Source organism: Chlamydotis macqueenii, chromosome W (assembly GCF_036417535.1).
Source record: "Chlamydotis macqueenii isolate bChlMac1 chromosome W, bChlMac1.mat, whole genome shotgun sequence".
Lineage (NCBI taxonomy): Eukaryota > Metazoa > Chordata > Aves > Otidiformes > Otididae > Chlamydotis > Chlamydotis macqueenii.
This window is the reverse complement of record NC_141592.1, coordinates 39,821,171-39,846,809: the sequence shown is the minus strand read 5'-3', so window position 1 is coordinate 39,846,809 and position 25,639 is coordinate 39,821,171. Positions and strand designations below refer to the sequence as shown.

Sequence of the window (25,639 nt, the reverse complement as noted above, 5' to 3'; positions counted from 1 at the left end):
GCTTGGCTAAAAATACAGTTTACTAAATACTCTTATACTGTTGGATTTGTGGAAAAAATACTGCCCTCTACAAAGGCATGTAGTGATGGGACAAGGGGTTGTCGTAGTTCAGCCCCAGTTGGGACCAGACTACACAGTCTCTCTCTCACTCCCCCCACCCTCCGAAAAAACAGGGGGAGATAATAGAAGAAAAAAGGCTCGAGGTTTGAGATAATGACAAGGAAAGATTCTTAAAGTTACCATTATGGGCAAAACAGACTCGACTTGGGGAAAACTATTCATTTATTTCTAAAACCAAAGTAGGATAGTGAGACAAAGAAGAATACAACCTTCCCCCACCCCTCCCTCTTCCCAGGCTTGACATTATCTCTACTACCTTACCCCCCCCGCCGCCCCCCCCCCCCGAGCAGCACAGGGGGGGTGAGGGAATGGGGGTCGCAGTCAATTCATCAGAAGTTGCTTTACACCACTGCTTCATCATCAGGGGAAGAACTCCTCACATTCCTCCCCTGCTCCAGCATGGGGTCCCTCCCACGGGCCACAGTCCTTTGTGAAACTGCTCTGGCATGGGTCATCTCTTCCACAGGGTGCAGTCCCTCCAGAAAGGCTGCTCCAGTAGGCCCTCCACAGGCCACAGCCTCCTTCATGCATCCACCTGCCCCAGTGTGGGGTCCTCCACGGGCTGCAGGTGGATCTCTGCTCCTCCATAGACCTCCATGGGCTGCAAGGGGACAACCTGCTCCACCATGGTCATCACCACAGGCTGCAGGGGAACCTTGGCCAGGAGCAGCATTACTCCTCCCCCTCCTTCTTCACTGACCTTGGCACCTGCAGCCATTCCTGTCAAAAGAAAATTCTTCACAACAGGCTGGTAGATGCCTCTCAGGATCTTTTTACATCTCCTTAACTTCTCATCTCCTCTCCACTTCTTGCAGCTGAGCTGGGCCCAGTTGGCAGCCCAGTGGGAGGCCAGAGGGTGAGGCCTGCAAGGCCCACAAGGCTTACACCTCCCCCTCTCTGCCCCTGCTCAGCTGCTTCACATCTTCACTTCTCCCTTTTTTTTCTTCTATTTTCCCCTACTTAAATATATTATCACAGAGGCATTATCAGGGAACATTCTGCTACCAATTGGCTTGGCCTCAGCCAGCAGTAGGTCCGCCCTAGGCCCAGCCGAGTCCACTGGACAAAGGGAAACAACTTCTAGCAGTTTCCTACAGAAGCTACCACCTTAGGGCCCCCCCCTCACTAAACAAAACCAGAACAGGGTAATGGCTTTAAACTGGAAGAGAGTAGGTTTAGATTAGACATAAGGAAGAAATTCTTCACTGTAAGGGTGGTGAGACACTGGAACAGGTTGCCCAGAGAACCTGTTGATGCCCTGGAAACACTCAAGGCCAGGTCGGATGGGTGTTCTGGTTTTGTTGGGTGAGGGGGGGCCTAAGGTGGTAGCTTCTGTAGGAGACTGCTAGAAGTCGCTCCTCCCCTTTGTTCAGTAGACTACGCCGAGCCTAGGGCGGACCCACTGCTGGCCAAGGCCGAGCCAATTGGTAGCAGAATGTCCTGTGATAACACCTCTGCGATAACGTATTTAAGAAGGGGAAAAAGTGGGGGGGGAAATAAAAAGAAAAAAAAAAAAGAGATAAGATGTGAAGCAGCTAAGCAGGGGCAGAGAGGGGGAGGCACAAGCCTCATGGGCCTTGCAGGCCTCACCCTCTGGCCTCCCACTGGGCAGCCGACTGGGCCCAACTCTGCCTGGCCTGGCTGCAAGAAGTGGAGAGGAGATGAGAAGTGAATAAGATGTAAAAAGGATCCTGAGAGGTGTCTGCCAGCCTGTTGTGAGGAACAGCTGCAGATGCCAAGGTCAGTGAAGAAGGAGGGGGAGGAGTAATGTGGGTCCTGGCCAAGATTCCCCTGCAGCCTGTAATGATGACCATGGTGGAGCAGGTTGTCCCCCTGCAGCCCATAGAAGTCCACGGAGGAGCAGAGATCCACCTGCAGCCTGTGGAGGACCCCACACTGGGGCAGGTGGAGGCCTGAAGGAGGCTGTGGCCTGTGGAGGGCCTGCTGGGCCAGCTGTTCTGGAGGGACTGCACCCTGTGGAAGAGATGACCCATGCCAGAGCAGTTTCAAGAAGGACTGTGGCCCGTGGGAGGGACCCCACGATGGAGCAGGGGAGGAATGTGAGGAGTTCTTTCCCCTGATGATGAAGCAGCGGCGTGAAACAACATGTGATGAACTGACCGCGACCCCCATTCCCTTTTCCCCCCCTGTGCCACTCGGGAGGGGAAGGTAGTAGAGATAATGTTAAGCCCGGGAAGAGGGAGGGGTGGGGAGAGGTTATCTTGTTCCCTGTCTCATTATCCTGCTAGTTTTAGTAATAAATGAATAGTTTTCCCCAAGTCGAGTCTGTTTTGCCTGTAATGGTAACTTTAAGGATTTCTCCCCATCCTTATCTCAAACCTCGAGCCTTTTTTTCCTTATATCATCTCCCCCTATTCTCTCAGAGGGTGGGGGGAGCGAGAGAGACACTGCATAGTTGTTACATGACATAAACGTTGAAAATTAAATATCAATATGAGGTGATTCTTGCTAACTGTAGAACTGTAGTCACATAGGTTAAATCTTCATAAAATTCGTTTGTTCCTAAAGGGAGTAGGATTTTTTTTTTTTAAATATCGACTATTAGTTGAATGTGAATCAGAATTCAATACTCCCATTTTACCTGTGAAAAAGCCAGAAAGTGAGGAATATAAGTTAGTACAAGATTTTAACAGCAATAAATTTAATAGTTCAAGATATTCACCCCTTAGTGGCAAACCCGTATCCTTGTTGACAGCTTTAAAAGAAAATCACAAGTGGTTCATTGTATTGAACTTATAGGATGCCTTTTTCTGTATTCTTCTTGACAAAAATAGTCAGGCATATTTTGCCTTTGAACTGCAAAATCCCACAACTGGGCAGAAGGCTCAGCTCACCTGGGCAGTGCTACCTCAAGGATTTAAAAATAGCCCAATGATCTTTGGAAATCAATTGGCTAAGGAATTAGAAACATGCAAAATAATTTATCCCGAAAGACTGGTGTTGCAATATGTAGATGATATTTTAATAGCCACAGAAACCAGAGAAGAATATTTCAACTTGACTACTAACCTGCTAAATTTCTTGGGCCAAAGTGATAGCAGATTTTCCAAGAAGAAAGCACAGATTGGAAAAGAGACTGTCATGTATTTGGGATTTGAAATCACACAGGGACAAAGACAACTTGGAAATGAGAGAAAAGAGGCAATTTGCCAAATGCTGGAGCCAAAAGGGGCTAAGGAGCTGCGAACATTTCTGGGAATGGCTGGATGGTGTCACCTGTGGATTAAAGGAATTGAAGGAGGGACCCCTTGTGTGGGAACCTGAAGCTCGAAAGGCATTCTAGAATGTAAAGGTAGCTCTGATGTTCACTCCTGCTCTAGGGTTGCCCGATTTAACCAAACCCTTTGAACTGTTTGTTCATGAAAGACAACATTTGGCCCTCAGAAGAATCCTTTCTCAGAAAAATGGAGAATGAAGAAGACCGGTTGGTTATTTCTCCAAACAATTGGACAATGTTAACTAAGGATGACCAGGTTGTCTATGGGCTGTAGCAGCAACTGTCCTCCTGATTCAAGAAGCTCGTAAGCTGACAACGGGACAGCCAAGAACAGCTTATGTACCGCATATGGTACTTTCTGTTCTGGAACAGAAAGGAGGATACTGGTTATCCCCAAGCAGGATGCTCAAACATCACATTGTCCTGTTGGAACAAGATGATGTCAAATCGAAAACAACTACAACAATAAATCCTGCCATCTTTTTAAGTTCAATAGAAGAAGAAGTTCTAAGTCATGACTGTCTACAGACCATCAAACAAGTTTATTCCAGCAGAAGTAACAGAAGAGTGAACATATACCTGACCCAGAATTCGAGATATGTACTGATGGAAGCAGCTTCATGAGAAATGGAAGAAGATTGGCTGGATATGCAATAACAACAACAAACTCTGTTATTGATGCAAAGCCGCTCTCAGTGAACACCTCAGCACAAAAGGCTGAATTGATAATTAGCCCTCATAAAAGCCCTAAAATGGACAGAACATAAAAAGTGAATATATGGACTGATTTAAAGTATGCTTTTGGAGTAGTACATGCCCATGGAGCCACATGGAAAGAAAGAGGAATGCTGACAGCACAAGGAACATCCATTAAACGCCAAGAGGAAATTCTGCAATTGCTCCAAGTGGTGCAGAAACCCAAAGAAGTTGCAATAATGCACTGCAAAGCCCACCAATTTGGGAATTTCCCAGTGAATATTGGAAATAAATTAGTCAATAAAAAGGCAAAGAAGAGAGCAGAAAAAGGCATCATGACAATAATACCAGTTAAAGAAATGAAATTTGAACAACAAACCCCAAATTACAGTAAGGTTGATTTGGAATTAGCTAAATCAATTAAAATAAAAATGAAAAATGATCATTAGTCCTAAAAATCAAGTTGTGGTCTCACCACAATCAAAGCTAAAAGCATAGAAAAATTCATTGGGAAATAGAGGCAATGATCAGTGATTTAAGAAGACAGGTGATTAGTGTTAGGATGATAAAGCTAATAAAATCAGTAACAAAAAGTGTGAAACTTGTTTAAAGAATAACCTGAGAAATATTAAATAACCACCCCCAGGAACCATATATATGGGAAACTTGCCTGAAAATTATTGGCAGATTGATTTTTCAGAATTGCCACAACAAAATGGATATAGATATCTATTGGTATTAGTAGATATGGCCAAAAGATTTTTTCCTGTCGCACCAATAGGCAAGAGAAGTGGCTAAAAATATGTTAAAAGAAATAATATCATGGTTTGGAATCCCCAAAAGAATATCATCAAATAGAGGTCCTCATTTTGTGTCTGAAATTATTCAAATATTGAGCAAAATTCTGGGAATCAAATTGAATTTACACACTCCTTGAAGGCCACAATCTAATAGACAAGTAAAATTTGTCAGAAAATATCTTTAAAATGGCCTCAAGCTCTTCCTTAAGCACTTCCGAGAATCAAGATTCAATCCAGATCTAGGACTAAAATTAGTCCATATGTTAATGTATGGAAAATCTTATCAGACTCTAACCCTTGTTCAAAATGTGACTGTTACTGGGGATAATGAAATGGAATTGTATTTGATATCCCTTGGAAGAACTCTGATATGGATATGGAACTGCACAGAGCCTCTTTCTTTAGATTCCCCAGTTCGTAATTTTTAACCAGGAGATTATGTGTACCTGAAAATTTGGGAATCAGAAACTCTTCAATAAAAATGGAAAGAACCATATCAGGTGCTTCTAGCAATATATACAGCCCCTAAATTTGAAGATATTGATTCTTGGATTCATTATTTGAGAGTCAAGAAGCACAGCCTCCAAAACAGAAACAATGGATTTCTAAAGAAACATGTCATTTAAAGTTAACAGTCTCTCATTTTTAATAAATTAGACAAAATCATATCAAAATAATGAAATCTATCAAAGGAATTTTATTAGTAATGTTAATAATACTTTTTGTTTTACTGATTATGGAGATTAGTTATAAGTAAATGAGACTTATTGAAAAAAAATTAAATAAGTCTCAAAGGGGAGAAATGTTACATGACATAAACGTTGAAAATTAAATATCAATATGAGGTGATTCTTGCTAACTGTAGAACTGTAGTCACATAGGTTAAATCTTCATAAAATTCGTTTGTTCCTAAAGGGAGTGGGACCCTAGAGATATTATAATACGCATTTGTTAGAAGCTAGCCTAGCATATCTTTAATACAATGGTAAGTCCCAAACACCCCCAAACCCCACCTGCAGAAATAGGCCCTGAGCCATCACTTTGGAGCCAGGAAAACCAAGGAGCATCGCGACCTGTTCTCAAGACCATATATGGAGATTTCAAGGAGGGGTTTGACCAGCGAATTTGAGGAGGGGGCGTTTTGACGACCACCAAGACCACCAAAAGACCCTCGACTCAAAAGACTGGGCATGCGCGAGTGGGTGGGGAAATGATGTAATGGTTTCTCAGAAAATTTATGTTTATGCATATTATTCTTGGAATTTAATGAATATGTATAATTAACGTGTATTTAACCCGTGCTGTTGATCAAATGGGCGCGCACGCTAGGTGGAGTGATCCCCCGTGTGCCCAGCGCTGCAATAAAGAAGTGCCTGCTTCTTAACTTCTCATTGCTGTTAAGGAGTTTTATTCCGGATTTCGGTAACATAGTCTTGTCCCAATTGGGGCTGAACTACAACAATGGGGCTTTGAGCAACCTGGTCTAGTGGAAGGTGTCCCTGCCCAGGGCAGGGGGGGTTGGAACTAGACCCCTTCCAATCCAAACCATTCTGTGATTATATGATGATTCTATGAAAAAAGTCATTAGCTGCTGAGTAATTTTTTTTTTTTTTTTTTTAAAGAAAACATTTTTCTGAATCAGGTTTGCTCTTGTTCTTTCTGAAGAATTATTTTAATACCATGTTTCCATGGTAAAACCATATTTCTCACCAGGATTATGTTTTTTTCTTAGTGTACACTGCTGTCAATTATAACAAGTTATTATTGTCATCTACTAGTTTTACTGAAGTAGCATTTAGAAGTAATGAAACAGGACCTTGGTATGCTATCATCCCAATTTATTTTCTTATTTATGTATCTTGTCTGTATCTGGTTTTGTTATTTGGTATTTACCTGTAAGCTTATGTTCTAATTTGTTTTTAATTCTCTTTTCATGTAAGCTTGTCCATATATTTATCAGTCTGAGTTACACTACAATTAATATTATTAATTTGATTTCTTATTCTTTAGCAATTCAATAAACTGTATTAAATAAGCATTAAATCTTGCTAAAGAGATGTCTGTTTTGCTCATTGACACTCAGAGACCCATTCAAAATGCCTCCTTGTCCTGCTAAGATTCACGCATATGCTGAACTTGGCTCCAAAAGCTAAAGGGGACTAAACATTTCTACATATATTTCTGGCTCTGACATAAAAAGCTTTCCTGGGGTGCAGAAATAAAGTAAAAAATTCCTTGCAAGCCTATTTTGAGTAATTACTAGGTGAAGAAACACCACTCTATAGCAACATATTAGACCCATTCACCCACTTATGGTAGAAAATTTGTCCGCTATGGATCTATCAACAGAAAGTCACATGTGAATTGTGCTCTTGCCATGAAGACCCAGACTTAGGATCTTCAATAACTCTCACACATATAAAACTCTCACATACTATACAGAGTGCTCTGTGCTGTACGGGGAGAGCAGATCTTGTGCAACAAGGAGGGATCTTGTGGTGTTGTCTGTCAACTAGTATAGCCACAGGTCAGGCATACAACAACTACAACCATTCTAACAATGGCAGCTACTATTACAGATGTTTATTTTTTTAAGATAGCAACAAGCTACCACGACCAAAAAAAAAAAAAAAAAAAAGCGTCAGGAAGAGACATTCAAGACTTCCACAAGCATATGGCTAAAAATGGTTATGGTTCCATGCCGTGGTTTTGTTTAGTGAGGGGGGGCCCCTAAGGTGGTAGCTTCTGTAGGAAACTGCTAGTAGTCGCTCCCCTTTGTTCAGTGGACTCGGCCAGGCCTAGGGCGGACCCACTGCTGGCCAAGGCCGAGCCAATTGGTAGCAGAATGTTCTGTGATAACGCCTCTGCAATAACGTATTTAAGAAGGGAAAAACAACAAAACAAAAACAAAACAAAACAAAAAAAAAAAAAGAGAAGATGTGAAGAAGCTGAGCAGGGGCAGAGGCAGAGAGGGGGAGGCGCAGGCCTCACGGGCCACGCAGGCCTCACCCTCTGGCCTCTCGCCAGGCAGCCGACTGGGCCCGACTCGGTCCGGCCCGGCTGCAAGAAGTGGAGAGGAGATGAGAAGTGAATAAGATGTAAAAAGGATCCTGAGAGACATCTACCAGCCTGTTGTGAGGAACGGCTGCAGACACCAAGGTCAGTTCAGAAGTGAGGGGGAGGAGTAATATGGCTCCTGGCCAAGATTCCCCTGCAGCCTGTGGTGATGACCATGGTGGAGCAGGTTGTCCCCCTGCAGCCCATGGAGGAGCAGAGATCCACCTGCAGCCCGTGAAGGACCCCACACCGGGGGAGGTGGAGGCCTGAAGGAGGCTGTGGCCCATGGAGGGCCCTCTGGGGAAGCTGTTCTGGAGGGACTGCACCCCGTGGAAGAGATGATCCATGCCGGAGCAGTTTCACGAAGGACTGTGGCATAGGGGTAGGACCCCACAACAGAGCAGGGGAGGAATGTGAGGAGTTCTTCCCCCGACAATGAAGCAGCAGCGTGAAACAACATGTGATGAACTGACTGCAACCCCCATTCCCTTTTCTCCCCTGTGCCACTTGGGAGGGGAAGGTAGTAGAGATAATGTTAAGCCCGGGAAGAGGGAGGGGTGGGGGGAGGTTATCTTGTTCTCTCTCTCATTATCCTGCTGTTTGTAGTAGTAAATGAATAGTTTTCCTTATCTCAAACCTCGAGCTGTTTTTCCTTATATTTTCTCCCCCTGTTCTCTCCGAGGGTGGGGGGAGTGAGAGAGAGACTGCGTAGTCTGGTCCTGATCGGGGCTGAACTACAACATTTCAATAACTCTTATTTCAGCTTCTTAAAAATTCAGAATATAAAGAGAAATTAAGTGCAGCAATCTTATCTGTCTGATGAGAAGGGGAGTATTTAGTGAGGCAACAAAAAAAAAAAAAAAAAAAAAAAACCACACCAAAAAAACAACCCCAACAATGTAGTTAGAGAGCAATTAAAAAAAAAAATCCATAACCACCAAATAGGTCTGTGATAAAGCAAGGAAGTTGATTACAGGACAGCAAATATACAGACCACTCCTCAAGAGAAATACATCATTTTTTTCTTATCATCCTGAGCATATTCCTGACTGAGATTTTATTTGAAGACTGTGCTGTATTCATATCCCACTTTAACAATGTACTTAAACTTTTAATTTGTAGTAACATATACTACTTTTTAAATTTAATCTTGATACTAATTAAAAAAAAAAATCACATACTGTCAGTAAAAATGCAATGAGCTCGCATTCCTTTCCTATTGGCCTGGATAAAGAAAAGGAGGTATCTTCAGTATTTGCTTAAAAGTTGACAGAAAAACTGCAGACAGTCACATAGTAGTGTGAAAGCATAACACTAGAAAAGCATCACTTCATAAGAGCTCCAGTTTCTCACTAGTGATTTGAGGAAGGACATAACATTCCATGTAAACAGAATTTGATCAGAAAGGCTTTACATTCAAGTTCCAATATAGTCATTCCCTCCCAGGCTCCTAGACACAATATATTCTCCTGTAAGCAAGCACCTGGGAGAAAATTTCACAAACCATGGGCACCCTTATCATAAAAGATAAAAACAACATTACATAATATCTAAAAAAAATGCAGGAGTAAGAAACTACATAGACAAATACTACACTTATGCAAAATACACTTTTTGGAAAAGAAAAACTAATTCCATCAAGGCATACTGTGCAAAAGCAACTAGAAGCAGTATTAAACATTGATACAATATTTGAGGGAGGATGGAAGAAATAATAGATATTGGGTCATCTGGATATTATTTTTTTCCCTAGCTGTGAAACAATCTTAGTAAATGAAGCAAATAAAGTTTATTTATTTTTATCTAATTAAATGTATGTGGTCCTACTAACTCCAGATTCATGAGAGAGTAGCAGTATTTGACATCACCTTCAGATTTTTGGTTAAGACACTGACTTCCAGGGGACTACTGCCAACCTTTCACGGGTTTTGTGGGCCATCAAGCTTACTAAAAACCACTCCTCAGTATGTATAAGCTCTACATGCTAGCTCCCGAATCCCACTTTGATCACACTCCTGAGTTCTCTAGGCCTATGGCTTCATTAATAATTACAAGGAAAGTAATATGTGAAAAATAAAATTCAAAAAGCAAACCTAGATGTGCTACAAAGAGTCAGATAACATTTTGAATTCAAATCAAGTAAATGCTATGGGGGAGCAGGGGATGATGCCTTCACTTCTGCCTTTCAACAGTCTACCAGAAAAAGCTTTAGCTACTTCTCATTTCTTGCATTTCTTTTTGAAATTGATAACAATTTTTGATTTAAATATAACACTTTTTAGGATTTTTATACTCGTCAGCTACAAGAAAGTTTTTCCTTCCATTGAGTCTGAGTAAGCAATTGTGGGGGTTGTTTTTTTTTTGGGGGGTGGGGGGGGTGGTTTGGGGGGGGTGTTTTGGGGGGGGGTTTGAAAACTTGTAAAATATCATCACTATACTGATTACAGCACCACACTACTTAAAATACTAAAAGCAATTCTGCATCTAAGGAAGTACAGAAAGATCTAAAAATATTATCAACAGGACAAAATAAACCACACTGGGAAACAACTCCAAATCTACACTGATATTCAGCCACTATTGCATTATCCAAACATTCTGGTATATGCACTTATAGGGTAGTTAGAACCAATCTGTTTTGAAACTCATGTGGGACTTCAAGGTCACAAAAATATATTGAAAATAATTAGTAAAATTATTTTAAAATAAGCATGAACTCTAAATCATTCCAACTGCATCTATGTTTGGCAGAACTGTGATTGATTTCTTACTGCTGCTAAAAGACACTCTGAACAGAAACGGAGGGGAGTTTTCCAGAACTGGAGAGTTAATCTTTCATTGTGCTTTTTAATTAGCAGCACAACTGAACAATAGAGCAATCCTAGTTCATAACTCTATTATGAGATCTCCTCCTCAAAGTAACTGTATGGGTTTTGGCTGGGATGAAGTGAGAACAGTAATTCAAACATTCATGTACTATTTTAAAACAAAATCAGAGTAGCTGAGTTTACAAATGTCATATTTTTATTAATCAAAAAGAACTGAAGAAAGAGAAAAAAGTTGTTAAAAACATGAAATTTACAAATATGAATAAGCATAAGCAACCATGGAAGATCAATTTGCAGACATACAAGGGAATTAAAAAAAAAACAACTATAAAATTGGAAAAAAGTCAAACAGTTAAAACTGACAAAAGCCTCAAATATTTTAAAAATATTAAACAGCAACACTCAGGTAGTTTTTCTTATTACCATGGATAGGTATCACATTAAAGTAACTTGTAAGAAAGTTTTTTCATTTATCCTAACCCACAAGCACACAAAAGAAATGACCACTCTACCTTAAAAGAGGAAGTAGTCTTATATTGCTGAACCTACACATAAGTAAGCGCACTAAAAAAAAAAAAAAAAAGAAAAAAAAAGCAGAATTTATTGGCTTATCAAGCGAATAGTATTCAACAGCAGCACTGGTTATAACATAAGCACAAAAGGAATCTTCAGTAAAATACATACCAAGTATACCTGTAAGATAATTACCAGGAGCACTGGAATAGAGATACATACACACTTCAGGCATACAGAGAGACTGAGTGAGTGGCCAGGGATCAGGTGATGCAGGCTAAAGCCCTAACACAATTGAATCTGGCCAGGGATATAAAAAGCAACAAGAAAAGCTTCTACAGGTACATCAGGGACAAAACAAGGTCCAGGGAGAAATTAGGCCCCCTCTGGAAGGAAACAGGGGACCTGGTTACCCAGGACATGGAGAAGGCTGAGGTGCTCAATGATTCTTTTGCCTCAGCCATCACTGATAATGGCTCTTGTCTCTCCACCCAAGTTGTGGAAGGCACAAGCAGGAACTGGGAGGATGAAGAAATGCCCACTGTACCAGAAGAGGAGGTTCGGGAACATCTGAGGAACTTAAAGGTACACAAGTCCATGGGACCCAATGAGATGCATCCATGGGTCCTGAGGGAACTGGCGTATGAAGTTGCCAAAACGCTGGCCATTGTATTTGAGAAGTCGTGGCAGCCTGGTGAGGTCCCCGATGACTGGAAGAGAGGGAACATAACCCCAATTTTTAAAAAGGGGAACAAGGAGGACCCAGGCAACTACAGGCCTGTCAGCCTCACCTCTGTGCCTGGCAAGGTCATGGAGCAGATTCTCCTGGAAACCATGCTAAGGCACATGGAGAGCAAGGAGGTGGTTGGTGACAGCCAACATGGCTTCACCAAGGGCAGATCGTGCCTGACCAATTTGGTGGCCTTCTATGATGGGGTGACAGCATCAGTGGACAAGGGATGAGCAACTGACATCATCTACCTAGACTTGTGCAAAGCTTTTGACACTGTCCCGCACAACATCCTTCTCTCTAAACTGGAGAGGCATGGCTTTGATGGATGGATCACTTGGCAGATAAGGAATTGGCTAGATGACAGCACTCAGAGAGTGGTGGTTAACAGCTCAATGTCCAGGTGGAGACCGGCCACGAGTGGCAGCCCTCAGGGGTCAGTATTGGGCCCAGCCCTGTTCAACATCTTTGTCAGCGACATGGACAGTGGGATAGAGTGCACCCTCAGGAAGTTCGCCAATGACACCAAGCTGTGTGGTGCCATCGATGCGGTGGAGGGGAAAGTATGCCATCCAGAGGGACCTTGACAGGCTGGAGAGGTGGGCCCGTGCCAACCTCATGAAGTTCAACCAAGCCAAGTGCAAGGTCCTGCACCTGGGTCATGGCAATCCCAGGCACAAATACAGGCTGGGCAGAGAATGGATTGAGAGCAGCCCTGAGGAGAAGGACTTGGGAGTGCTGGTGGATGAGAAGCTCAACATGAGCAGGCAATGCGCCCTTGTGGCCCAGAAGGCCAACCGCATCCTGGGCTGCATCAAGAGGAGCGTGGCCAGCAGGTCAAGGGAGGGGATTCTCCCCCTCTACTCTGCCCTGGTGAGACCCCACCTGGAGTACTGTGTCCAGTTCTGGAGCCCCCAACATAAGGACATGGACCAGTTGGAGAGGGTCCAGAGGAGGGCCACGAAGATGATCAGAGGGCTGGAGCACCTCTCCTATGAGGACAGGCTGAGAGAGTTGGGGCTGTTCAGCCTGGAGAAGAGGAGGCTCCGGGGAGAGCTGATAGCGGTCTTCCAGTACCTCAAGGGGGCCTACAAGAAAGATGGGGAGAGGCTGTTCACTAGGGCCTGTTGCAATAGGACAAGGGGTAATGATTTTAAAATAGAGAGGGTTAGATTCAGATTGGATATTAGGAAAAAATTTTTTACTATGAGTGTTTTAGAACACCGGAACAGGTTGCCCAGAGAGGCGGTGGAATCCCCATCCCTGGAAACATTCAAGGCCAGGCTGGATGAGGCTCTGAGCAACCTGATCTAGGCAGGCATGTCCCTGCTCACCACAGGGGGGGTTGGATTAGATGTCCTTTGAAGGTCCCTTCCAACCCTAACCATTCTATGATTTTATGTTGAACGGGGCCAGGCCCAACATGGATCCCTGAGGAATGCCACTTGTCACTGGTCTCCACATGGACATTGAGCTGTTAACCACCACTCTCTGAGTGCCGCCATCCAGCCAACTCCTTATCCACTGAGTGGTCTGTCCATCAAACCCATGTCTCTCTAGTTTAGAGAGAAGGATGTCGTGTGGGACAGCGTCAAATGCCTTGCACAAGTCCAGGTAGATGATGTCAGTTGCTCGTCCCTTGTCCACCGATGCTGTCACCCCGTCATAGAAGGCCACCAAATTGGTCAGGCACCATCTGCCCTTGGTGAAGCCATGTTGGCTGTCACCAACCACCTCCTTGCTCTCCATGTGCCTTAGCATGGTTCCTAGGAGAATCTGCTCCATGACCTTGCCAGGCACAGAGGTGAGGCTGACTGGCCTGTAGTTGCCCGGGTCCTCCTTGTTCCCCTTTTTAAAAATGGGGGTTACGTTCCCTCTCTTCCAGTCATCAGGGACCTCACCAGACCACCACGATTTCTCAAATACTATGGCCAGCGGCTTGGCAACTTCATCCACCAGTTCCCTCAGGACCCGAACCTGCTCTTCTGCTACAGTGGGTGGTTCTTCATTTTCCCAAGTCCCTGCTTGTGCCTTCCACAGCTTGGGTGGCAAGACAAGGACATTAATGTCCTGAAGTAAGAAAGGCACCAAGTGAATCTGTGTTTTCAAGTCTGTCTTTGGTTTTGGGAGCTTTTCCAGTTCATTTTACTTCAAGTGGTCTAAAGGAAGGTTAAACTTATGTTGACCGAATTTTGTGTTGCTGTTCAAAATAATCTCATTTCTTAATACAATAAGAAGTTCTGATCCATTAAGTAATGGCCTTAAAAAACCTTACCAGTTTTAAAATGGGTGAGTAAAAGCCAGTTCATTCCTCTTCAAGAATACTTAAGTAAAAGCATTTCAGGTAATGCATGTATTTTGAGCAAAGTAAAATTTTGGTACTATTCTTGGAGGATTCTTAAGCACTTCCAACTTCAAAGTAATAACGTAAATAACATTATTTTATGCAATCAATCCTAAGAGTCAATAAACCATATCACTTCAAGCAAACTGGCTAATAAACATAGTCTTCAGTAAGTTTCTTTCTGCTGCCAGCTTCAGAGAAAGAGGGCATTACATTTCTGGATAAGGTGAAAGACTACCAGTGGCTGCTGTTCTGGATTATTCCCCTCCCTGCCTTTGCTTTTCATATGAATTGGGAAGCTTTTTTAAGTACTCATAGAAACAATTTGGTTTTCCAACGCATTGAGCTTCCCAAAGCTGTTAAATGTGAAGTGTAAATTTGGAAAAAAAAGTGTTTAAGTAACCAATTCTATATTTCAGCTGTATTTAAAATCCAACCTTCATCTTCTGATTCTATGATTCTGCATAAACAAATCTAACCAGAGTGCATAGCAAGAAAAAAAAAAAAAGAACAGAAGATGCATTCCTTTTCAGGAAACACATAAATCCAATATCAACATGTTGTAGTTTAGCCCCAATTGGGACCAGACTACACAGTCTCTCTCTCTCACTCCCCCCACCCTTCAAGGGAATAGGGAGAGATAATATTAGAAAAAGGCTCAAGGTCTGAGATAAGGACAGGGAAAGATCCTTAAAGTTACCGTTACAGGCAAAACAGACTCGACCTGGGGAAAACTATTCATTTATTTCTCAAACCAAAGCAGGATAATGAGACAGAGAACAAGATAAACCCCCACCCACCCCTCCCTCTTCCCAGGCTTCACATTACCTCTACCTCCTTCCCACCACCCCGAGCAGCACAGTGGGGAAGAGGGAATGGGGGTTACAGTCAGTTCATCACACATCGCTTTACGCTGCTCCTTCCTCCTCAGGGGAAGAGCTCCTCACATTCCTCCCCTGCTCCATCATGGAGTCCTCCACAGGCTGCAGGGGGACAACCTACTCCACCATGATCATCACCACAGGCTACAGAGGAATCTTGGCCAGGAGCTGCATTACTCCTCCCCCTCCTTCTTCACTGACCTTGGCGTCTGCAGCCATTCCTCTCACGAGAAATTCTTCACAACAGGCTGGCAGACGCCTCTCAGGTTCTCTTCACATATCCTCTCTGTTTCTTACAGTCAGGCCCAGTCGACCACCTGGTAGGAGGCCAGAGGGTGAAGGCAGCAAGGCCCACAAGGCTCACACCTCCCCCTCTCTGCCCCCACTTCACTTTTTTTATTTTTCCTCTTCTTAAATAAATTATCACTGAACATTCTGCTACCAATTGGATTGGCCCTAGCCAGCAGCGGGTCCGCCCTAGACCCAGTTGAGTCCACTGGACAAAAGGGAAACTTCTAGCAGCTTCTTGCAGAAACTGTCATAACAGCCCCCCCCCCCCTCCCCCAAATAAACAAAACCAACAAAGAAAATAAAGAGCTAATTATCTTCAAGAATATGCGTTCTTATTTGGATAGATCAAGTTGTCAGATCTGTCTTGTAAGCTTTCCTTCAAAAGTTTCATAGGTGTTTTATGCAAAACTAGTCATAAGTGAGAATTCACTAGGTTGTGTGTTACCCACACTTCCACAATCTATTTGAGGATTTAAAAACAGAATCTATATAAAAAACAGTATTAGCCTTAAGCAAGGTGGGTTTTTTTTTTTTATAAAAACACATTCTAAGATAAGAAACAAAAATTCCACACATATCGCTTTTTGCATATACTTTTCAACAATACAGGAGAAGACCACTGAAGTGGTTATCTACTAAGTTTCCTCTAACAAATATCAACTAAAACCTTTATTTAACTTCAGTGCAGCAATACTGAAAGAAAACAAAGATGAAAAATGCTTTGTAGCTGCTGATATTTGAACATTATACTCAACTAGATTGTAATGTAGCAAAGCTACAGTAATGTAGTGAACTGAAACTTAAAAGAAGAACAAAATTGAGGCTCATTATTCCTGCCATTCAAATCGTATATTAAACTAGATTGGTCAAGGTTTTTGGCATAACTACAATGAAAGCATCAATTGCATTTATGCTTATCCTCTAATTTTTTTTGTGGTTTCAAGCAAAGAGTTTTAAAAGTTTCCTAAGGGCAAAGTCCATAGGCCTGCTCTGTGCCTCCATCAAATCATAAATTTGTCTGTCATCACATTCGCTGCATACAAGAGTGTTTTGAAATTCAGAGGCAACTGTGTCTTCTCCCTCAATTTTCACTGAAAATACTTAATGTAAAAAAAAAAAAAAAAAAAAAAAAACCACAAGCAAAAACAAACAAAAACAAACAAAACAAACAAAAAAAAACCAGCAAAAAGAAAAAGCCTGTCCTCCTTCAGGTACCAGCTGCCATAACATAACTGTGTTCTCCCCACAGAGGGGAGACAGTACAGTACAGCTGGTACCAACCAGTATAACTAGTACAGCTTTTTCACAGGTGACCATGTTTCAACAGATCTGAAAGTGCAGCAATTGCATCAGTCAGTATTTTTGGCTTTGTTCCAAGTCAGTTTACCTACTTACCAGTTGTACAGATCAGGGAGATGTATAGACCTTTTAGCTCCAAGATCAGAGAAACTTTGTGTACATTTTGTACAAATGGTAACTGTCATAGTTCAGCCCTGATCAGGACCAGACTACGCAGTCTCTCTCTCACTCCCCCCACCCTCTGAGAGAATAGGGGGAGATGATATAAGAAAAACGGCTCAAGGTTTGAGATAAGGACGGGGAGAAATCCTTAAAGTTACCGTCACGGGCAAAACAGACTCGACTTGGGGAAAACTATTCATTTATTTCTAAAATTAGCAGGAGAATGAGACAGGGAACAAGATAACCTCCCCCCACCCCTCCCTCTTCCCGGGCTTAACATTATCTCTACTACCTCCCCTCCCGAGCGGCACAGGGGGGGAAAAGGGAATGGGGGTCGCGGTCAGTTCATCATACGTTGTTTTACGCCGCTGTATCATCGTCGGGGGAAGAACTCCTCGCATTCCTCCTCTGCTCCAGCGTGGGGTCCCTCCCACGGGCCACAGTCCTTCGTGAAACTGCTCCGGCGTGGGTCATCTCTTCCACGGGGTGCAGTCCCTCTAGAACAGCTGTCCCAGCGGGCCCTCCATGGGCCACAGCCTCCTTCAGGCCTCCACCTGCTCCGGCGTGGGGTCCTCCACGGGCTGCAGGTGGATCTCTGCTCCTCCGTGGGCCTCCATGGGCTGCAGGGGGACAACCTGCTCCACCATGGTCTTCACCACGAGTTGCAGAGGAATCTTGGCCAGGAGCTGTATTACTCCTCCCCCTCCTTCTTCACTGACCTTGGCGTCTGCAGCCGTTCCTCACAACAGGCTGGTAGATGTCTCTCAGGATCTTTTTTACATCTTATTCACTTCTCATCTCCTCTCCACTTCTTGCAGCCAGGCCGGGCTGGGCCCAGTCGGCTGCCCGGCGGGAGGCCAGAGGGTGAGGCCTGCAAGGCCCATGAGGCTCACGCCTCCCCCTCTCTGCCCCCCGCTCAGCTGCTTCACATCTTCTCCTCCTCTTTTTCCTGTTTTCCCCTACTTAAATACGTTATCGCAGAGGCGTTATCACGGGACATTCTGCTACCAATTGGCTCGGCCTTGGCCAGCAGCAGGTCCGCCCTAGGCCCGGCCAAGTCCACTGAACAAAGGGGAGCGACTTCTAGCAGTTTCCTACAGAAGCTACCACCTTAGGCCCCCCCTCACTAACAAAACCAGAACAGGTTGATGTGTTCAGTAGTCTTTCCCTTACAGGCATTAATTGGAACAGAGCTGAATTATTTCACAATAAGCCAGAACAAGCAAACAGTATTTAATTCTTATGGCTCCTTAAGTATAGCTATTTATAGTTATTAAACAAAGGAAAAAAAACCATATTCTTACTTTTGACAGTTGTCACCATTATATTTTTTGAGTTAGGGTTTTAATCATTAAAAACCTCATTCTTTTTAGGTATTTCACAAGTCAGCATGTACCAAAATACTATCAGCATGGTCTAGTCAGAAGCAACTTGAGTGCTAAATACGCTTAAGTTTAAACACTTATTTATACGTGGAGACTGTTATACTCAGTAGGTCTTGCAGTTTGTAACACATGCTACGCTACCAGATCTTGCATCCTTCTTTTCCTCAAGCTCTATAAGCATCTCCTGCCTGAAGCATCAGATGGTCTGCCTCAGTAAATTTATGAGCCCCATACCAGGTTTTTATGTAGCTGAGGGCCACACGATGCACAGCGCTTACCTAGTCATTGAGAGCACAACAGGCTTCATGCTAGCATCACCCTGCTGCCAGTAGCTTGATAAGGTTGATGAACAGAGAAGCTTCAGTCAGAACCCTGCAACAGTCACATATAACTCTGAGGTGGGCATAGTAGTAATTCAGGTCCTGATTTTCCTCTGAATTTGGATTCAGGTTTTGAATGAAATCCTGATCAGACAAGTTTCACCTGCTCAGTAATAAACCTTGCTTCACCTCAGCCTAAGGCACCAATACCACAAATTGGATAGATACACAAGAAGTGAACACTTCCTCAAGAGAATATCAATAAAGCCTATAGGCTCCACCATCACATAAGGTTTTTACTAGAGGCTCACTCACAAGATTAAAACCTGTCTTTTTGTTTAGGTCCCAGCTATTTATGGTTATTTAGGTCTCAAATATTTATACATATTGAGTATTGTTAAAGACAATGGAACTACTTATGCATACAGCTAAGCTGCTGCCTCAAAAAAATATATTTTTTTAATTATTATTTGTGAATTCAGAGAGAGTCAGAGACCCAATTTGATGAAGCTCCTATGGAACTTTGTCTACACAATAGAAGCTGGCAAGTTTCCTACTAGCTCCTCTTGCTAGCTCTTCAGCAGTCTACCCTGTGGGCTGAAAGCAAGCCTAAAAGTTCTGGCTGTGCTCTCCCTTGTAGTCTTGATTCCCAGGATCTACTGAGAGAAGGGGTTAAAGAAACTTTAATAGATATGGCATTTATTGATTATTGCTGTGCATACTAATACATGTGATGCTTTATGCTTTACTAACTAGCTATTGTAAAAACTATCGGGGGGGGGAAGTCTTGCATTCCTCACAAGACAGTTCCTGATAAGAACTGAGGGGCCTTGCTTTGTGCTTTGAAGCGAGAAGGCCTGCACCTCCTCACACGGACAGTTCCTGATAAGAACTAAGGGGCCTCCTTTAAGAACCAGCTAAAACCGACCCTGCGGGTTGGACAAGAACCAAAGCATAACCGAGTCTGCGCGAAAACAGAGGGTTACTAGCGGTGACGAAGAGGAGCAGCTCATCTTCATCCCCATGACCCCCGACGACCACCACCACGAGGCACTGCGCAAGCGCAGATGGGGGGAGTTTATGAAAATGACCCCTTGGGACTAATTTTAATACGAAGCGGGGATAGATCATGCATATGTATAGGTGAATTACCTAACTTCATGTATATATAACACCTGGATGTATAAATTCAAAGTGAGTTGCCACGTCAGGCGCGCACGATTTTGGCGGGACTACCCCCCGTGCTGCCCGGCGCTGAATAAACATACCTACTTTACAATCTTACAGATTGTGGAGTCTGTTTTCTGCACGTCAGTTTGGCGAGCCAGGCAGGAGACTCTCTGCTTGGCTACAGGAGCAGCTGCGGAGCGGACACTCCTAGGCGCGCCCCGAGCACTTTCCTCGGAGGAAGCCTCCGCTGCCAGCCGCTCACCGTGGGAGCGGACAACAACCTCCTGAATCCACGGACCAAACGGTGTTTTCAAACAGGGCTGCTGATGAGACGCACGGAGACATCCAGCGCACAGCATAGTCCCTAGGGGGAAAGGTACCTTAGGAAGGGGGCTTTGCTGACCAAAGGGTGGCTGCTAGCAATCTTGGGAGTAGATCGAGCAAACCTGAGGTAACTGCTGCATCCCATTTCTGGGAGCCAGGATGGACCTGCTGATGACCGGTATATGAGAAGCAGGAGAAGGGTAAGCGGGCCTCTTGTAATTTTGAAAGATACTTGCAGCTGCTAGAAGGTTGACAACTGGAGCGATGCTATGTTAAATCTCTTTAGGTATTGATTTCTGGTTATTGTAATAGGATATTGGGTATTGGCTACTGATTTGGACTTGTTGAACCATGGCGTTTGTGTGAAGGATTTTGTGTATGTGGGACCTTTTATGGTGTAAATGCCTGTGTTGTGAAAGCGTGAGTGAATCCCGGGAATCTGAGTAAAGCTGTGACTGTGTGTGGCTTGAGGTCTGTCCAGCCGCCCAGATTCTTCTGAGGTGGGCTAGAAAGCAAGGGGACTTTCCTCTTTCTGAAATTTCTTGCATGATTGTCTGACTACTATGAGTGTATGGATGTCTATGAGAGTGTGGATATTGTGAGCACCTTTGTGTGTTGGCACAGAAAGAGCTTATATATCTCTTAAATCATTCATGATCAATCTGATGGTATTGTTTATAATTGGGGGATTAATAGCAGGATTAATAATCGTCCTTGTTATTTGTTGCACATTCTGCAGAAATTTTGAAACGTTTACTTTTCCCTGTATAGTTTGATTATTCTGACTGCGTGTGAGTGCAAGAGAGTGAGGAGCTCTATCCGTGTTTCCGATCTTGGGCAACTAAGGTGGCCGGAGAGAAGTGAAGCAATTGAAAATTGTAAAATGGGAGGTGGGGGGAGTAAGCTGTATGAAAAATCACCTTTGGGATGTATATTAAAACATTGGAAGGATATTGTAGGACAAGGAGGTACCAAAAATAAAAAGAAATTGGTTAAGTACTGTAATCAGTGGTGGCCCCTATATAAACTAGAGGATAGAGCGAAATGGCCTCAGGAGGGAGGAACATTAATTGCAGGAGAGTGTCATAATCTAATGTTGTTCTTAAGAAGAGAAGGAAAATGGGATGAAGCATCATATGCAGACATGTTTTTGTCCTTCGGGATAAACCCAAATGGCAGAGAGACTGCGGGCTAGTACCCCCTCAGGATCCTATGGTATTAACCCTAGAAAAAGAAGAAAGGAGAGAACATAAAGGAAAGTTGAGAAGATGTTGTTCAGCATGTAGTATTGGACAAAGATGCACTAAATTAAATGGGGAACAAGAGCCTGAGTTAGATGATCTATTTAACCCACCTTATGGGATAGGGAGACAGGGCTTGGCCGGGGCTCCCAGTCCACCCCCAGACAAAACTATTTCTAAAGAAGGTCAAATGCCTGCCTCCGCACATGGAAACACAAGAGCCCCCACTACGGCTCCAAATAGCCCAGTGTCTTCACGCACTAGACAGAAGACTGTCTTACAGGCACCCCTCCAAGAAGCCATAAATCCAGACGGAAGAATCATAAAAATAAAAATCCCATTCACAGGCACCGATCTGAAAGAATGGAAAGAGCTTGCCCAAGAATACCGTAATGATCCAATAAATACGGCACAAACTTTTAGATTTAGAGTGAAACAATGCAATCCCGATTGGAGTGACATACAATTATTATTGGATTGCCTGACTGAAACTGAAAAGCAACTAATTATAAAAACAGCAGGGGAACTTGCTAAAGAACACTATGATATAAAAGGAGGTAATTATAAAGAATGGTTTCCCTTGTTGGACCCGGAATGGGATCCGAACCGCTCTGCCGATATGGAAAAGTTACAGGCATACCAGGAGTGGATATCCAGGGGGATGGAAAAAGCAATTCCCAAAACAATAAATTGGGCAATGTTATATGCGGTCAGACAGGGTCCTTCTGAAACGCCCTCTGAGTTCTTAGACAGAATAAGAGATGTGATGTGCCGACACACATCTCTAGATCCAAATTCGGAAGTGGGCGCACAGCAATTAATATCCCTCTTTTTGGGACAATCACAAGGGGATATTAGGCGCAAATTGCAAAAAATAAGACCTCCTGAAAGTAGAAATTTAGAAGAGTTATTAGAAGAAGCATGGAGAATATTTAGCAATCGAGAGGAAAGTTACCGGTGAGACCAGAAGAAAATATTAGTGGTGGTAGGAGAAAATGAAAACCGGAAATTTAAAGTTAAACCAATGCGTGGGCTGACGCCTTTGGGCAAGAACCAATGTGCAATATGTAAAAAGACCGGACATTGGAAGAACAAGTGCCCTGAGCGCCAAAGGAACGCTAGATGGCGCAACAATCAAGGGAAGACACTCGCTCCCGTAGATTGAGAAAATTGACTAGCCGACCCCTTAGTAAAAATAAAGCTAGGGGAAAAACAAGAAGTAGAATTCTTAGTAGATACAGGGGCAACATACTCTGTTTTGAATCAGGCTTTGATGCCTCTGGGAAATGATTATGTCATGGTAAAAGGGGCGACTGGCCAAAGTGAAAAGGCATATTTTTGTAAGCCTCTGGAGTACAAATTGGGAAAACAATGGGGCATCCACAAATTCTTATATATGCCCAACTCCCCGAAAGCACTTTTGGGAAGAGATTTGTTGGAACAATTGGGAGCAAAGATTATATTTGAAAAAGGAGAAATTACTCTGGAGGTAAAAGATCAACAATATGTTCAGATATTGAGTCTAACCCTAACTAGTCTCTCCTCAGAAGGAAAAATTAATGAGGAAATTCTAAACCATGTGTACCCGGGGGTATGGGCTACCGACGTACCTGGAAGAGCGAAAAATGCTCCACCTGTCGAAGTTAAAATTAAGGAAGGCCAAAGACCGGTAAGAATTAAACAATATCCCCTAAAGAAGGAAGACAGGGAAGGAATCCGGCCGGTGATAGAAAAATTTCTACAGTTAGGACTATTAAAGGAGTGTGAGTCTGAGTTCAATACCCCTATATTACCTGTTCGGAAACCCGATGGGTCATATAGGGTGGTCCAAGACTTACGGGTGGTGAATAAGATAACTGAAGACCTCTACCCAGTAGTGGCAAACCCATATACCCTGCTGACTGTGTTGACACCTGAACTAATTTGGTTTACTGTTTTAGATTTGAAGGATGTTTTCTTTTGCCTCCCTCTCCACGAAGCCAGTCAAAAATTGTTTGCATTCGAATGGGAAAACCCTAAAAGTGGTCGGAAGACCCAACTCACTTGGACGGTGTTGCCACAAGGATTTAAGAATAGTCCTACCATTTTTGGCAATCAGCTTGCCGAAGACCTGGAATCCTGGGAAACCCCGTCTGAGGAAGGAAAATTGTTGCAGTATGTGGATGACATCCTGATCGCTACCAACACAGAGGAAGACTGTATGGCATGGACGGTGAGTCTGTTGAATTTCTTAGGACTCCAAGGATACCGGGTGTCCAAGAAGCCGCCCCAGGTAATGCAGCGCAAAGTGAATTATTTGGGCTATGAAATTAGCGCGGGACAAAGAACTTTGGGACAGGCCCGCAAAGAGGCAACATGCCAAACTCAGAAGCCTCAGATGGTAAAGGAGTTGCGGACTTTTCTGGGAATGACCGGGTGGTGCCGATTGTGGATCTATAATTATGGACTGCTTGTTAAGCCACTGTATGCGTTGACAGCCACCGAGCAGAAGTATCTTGAGTGGAACAAGGAGACTGAACGAGCCTTTGAGCTACTGAAAAAGGCTTTGATGTCAGCCCCGGCCTTAGGACTCCCAGATGTGAGTAAGCCATTTCTTCTTTTCTCCCATGAGAAGCAAGGCATTGCCCTGGGAATATTGGCACAAGATCTGGGTCCATATCGACGGGCAGTTGCCTACCTCTCTAAGCAGTTAGACACCACTGCAAAGGGCTGGCCTGGATGCCTACGGGCGGTTGCAGCCGTGATACTGAACATACAAGAAGCCCAAAAGTTTACTCTGGGCCAGAAAATGACTGTTTTGGTGTCTCATGCAATATCAGCAGTACTGGAAGCAAAGGGTGGGCACTGGCTCTCTCCACAAAGATTCTTGAGATATCAAGCTGTGTTAGTAGAACAGGATGATGTGGAAATCATAGTCACTAACATTGTCAACCCAGCTTCTTTTCTTAGCGGGAACACAGGAGAACCGGTGCATCATGACTGTTTGGAAACCATCAAAGCAACATACGCAAGCCGCCCAGACCTGAGGGACAGCCCTATGGAAAATGGGGAAAACTGGTTCACAGATGGGAGCAGTTATGTCTTAAATGGCAACCGACATGCAGGATATGCCATCACCACCAGTCAAGAGGTAACAGAATCAGGGCCTTTGCCCATGAACACCTCCGCACAGAAGGCAGAAATAATTGCCCTAACCCGAGCCCTGGAGTTGGCCCAGGGCAAAACTGTGAACATTTACACGGACTCAAAATATGCCTTCGGAGTTGTGCACGCACATGGAGCAATTTGGAAAGAAAGAGGACTATTGACCTCTCCAGGGAAAAATATCAAACATGCAGAAGAAATTCTGAAGCTACTAGAAGCTGTCCAGCTCCCTGAGAAAGTGGCAATTATGCATATTAAGGCACACCAGAGAGTGAGCTCAGATTTGGAAAAAGGGAATGAGCTGGCGGACAGAGAGGCAAAACAAGTGGCCAAAACGAAGGTAAAAACAGAAGGGGCTCTAATTCCTGATAGGCAAATCTCTCTAGAAGGTAAGCCAGAATATACCAAAGAAGATCAGAAACTTATTACAGACTTAGAAGGGTCATATAATGAAGAGGGGTGGGCTTATACCCCACAGGGAAGACTAATTATTCCCTCCTGTTTACTGTGGCACTTGATACGGGAGGAACATAGAAAAAGGCATTGGGGAACAGAGGCTCTGTATAAACATTTGATAAGAGAAATTGTAGCCAGAAACTTATATACCACAGTGAGACAGGTGACTCAGTGTGATCTTTGCCTCCAGACTAATCCTAAAAATACTCCCAAACCAGAAATGGGCCAGACTGGGAAGGGCAATGGGCCTGGACAACAATGGCAGGTTGATTTTACAGAACTTCCAAGAAAAGGGGGGGGGGGGGTAATCGGTATTTACTGGTACTAACCGATACCTTTTCAGGTTGGCCAGAAGCATTTCCGACCAGAACAGCTAAGGCTCGGGAGGTAACTAAAGTATTGGTACAAGAGATAATACCACGTTTTGGGGTTCCAGCAACCATATCCTCTGACAGAGGACCACATTTTGTCTCAAAAATAGTACAACAAATTAGCCACCATTTAGGTATAGATTGGCAACTTCATACCCCATACCGCCCTCAGTCGAGTGGCCAAGTGGAGAAAATGAACCACTTAATCAAACAGCAAATTGTAAAATTGGGACAAGAAGCAAACCTGACATGGCCTCAGTCTCTCCCTT

General features: G+C 43.7%; 1 protein-coding gene across 4 annotated transcripts in view; it reads right to left on the bottom strand.

Moving 5' to 3' along the window:
* Positions 1 to 25,639, bottom strand: part of LOC147596691 (mitogen-activated protein kinase kinase kinase 1-like) — an 87,999-nt gene that overhangs the window by 49,507 nt on the left and 12,853 nt on the right. The window contains exon 2 of one of the 4 annotated variants that reach the window (XM_086769718.1): positions 8,160 to 8,177. The exons of 2 other annotated variants lie outside the window; for them this stretch is intronic. In XM_086769718.1, the coding sequence (XP_086625844.1) occupies positions 8,160 to 8,177 (18 nt within the window). Of the gene's footprint in view, positions 1 to 2,015; positions 2,034 to 8,159; positions 8,178 to 25,639 lie in introns of all 4 variants that reach the window. One more of the 4 variants, XM_086769719.1, reaches the window with a different exon arrangement.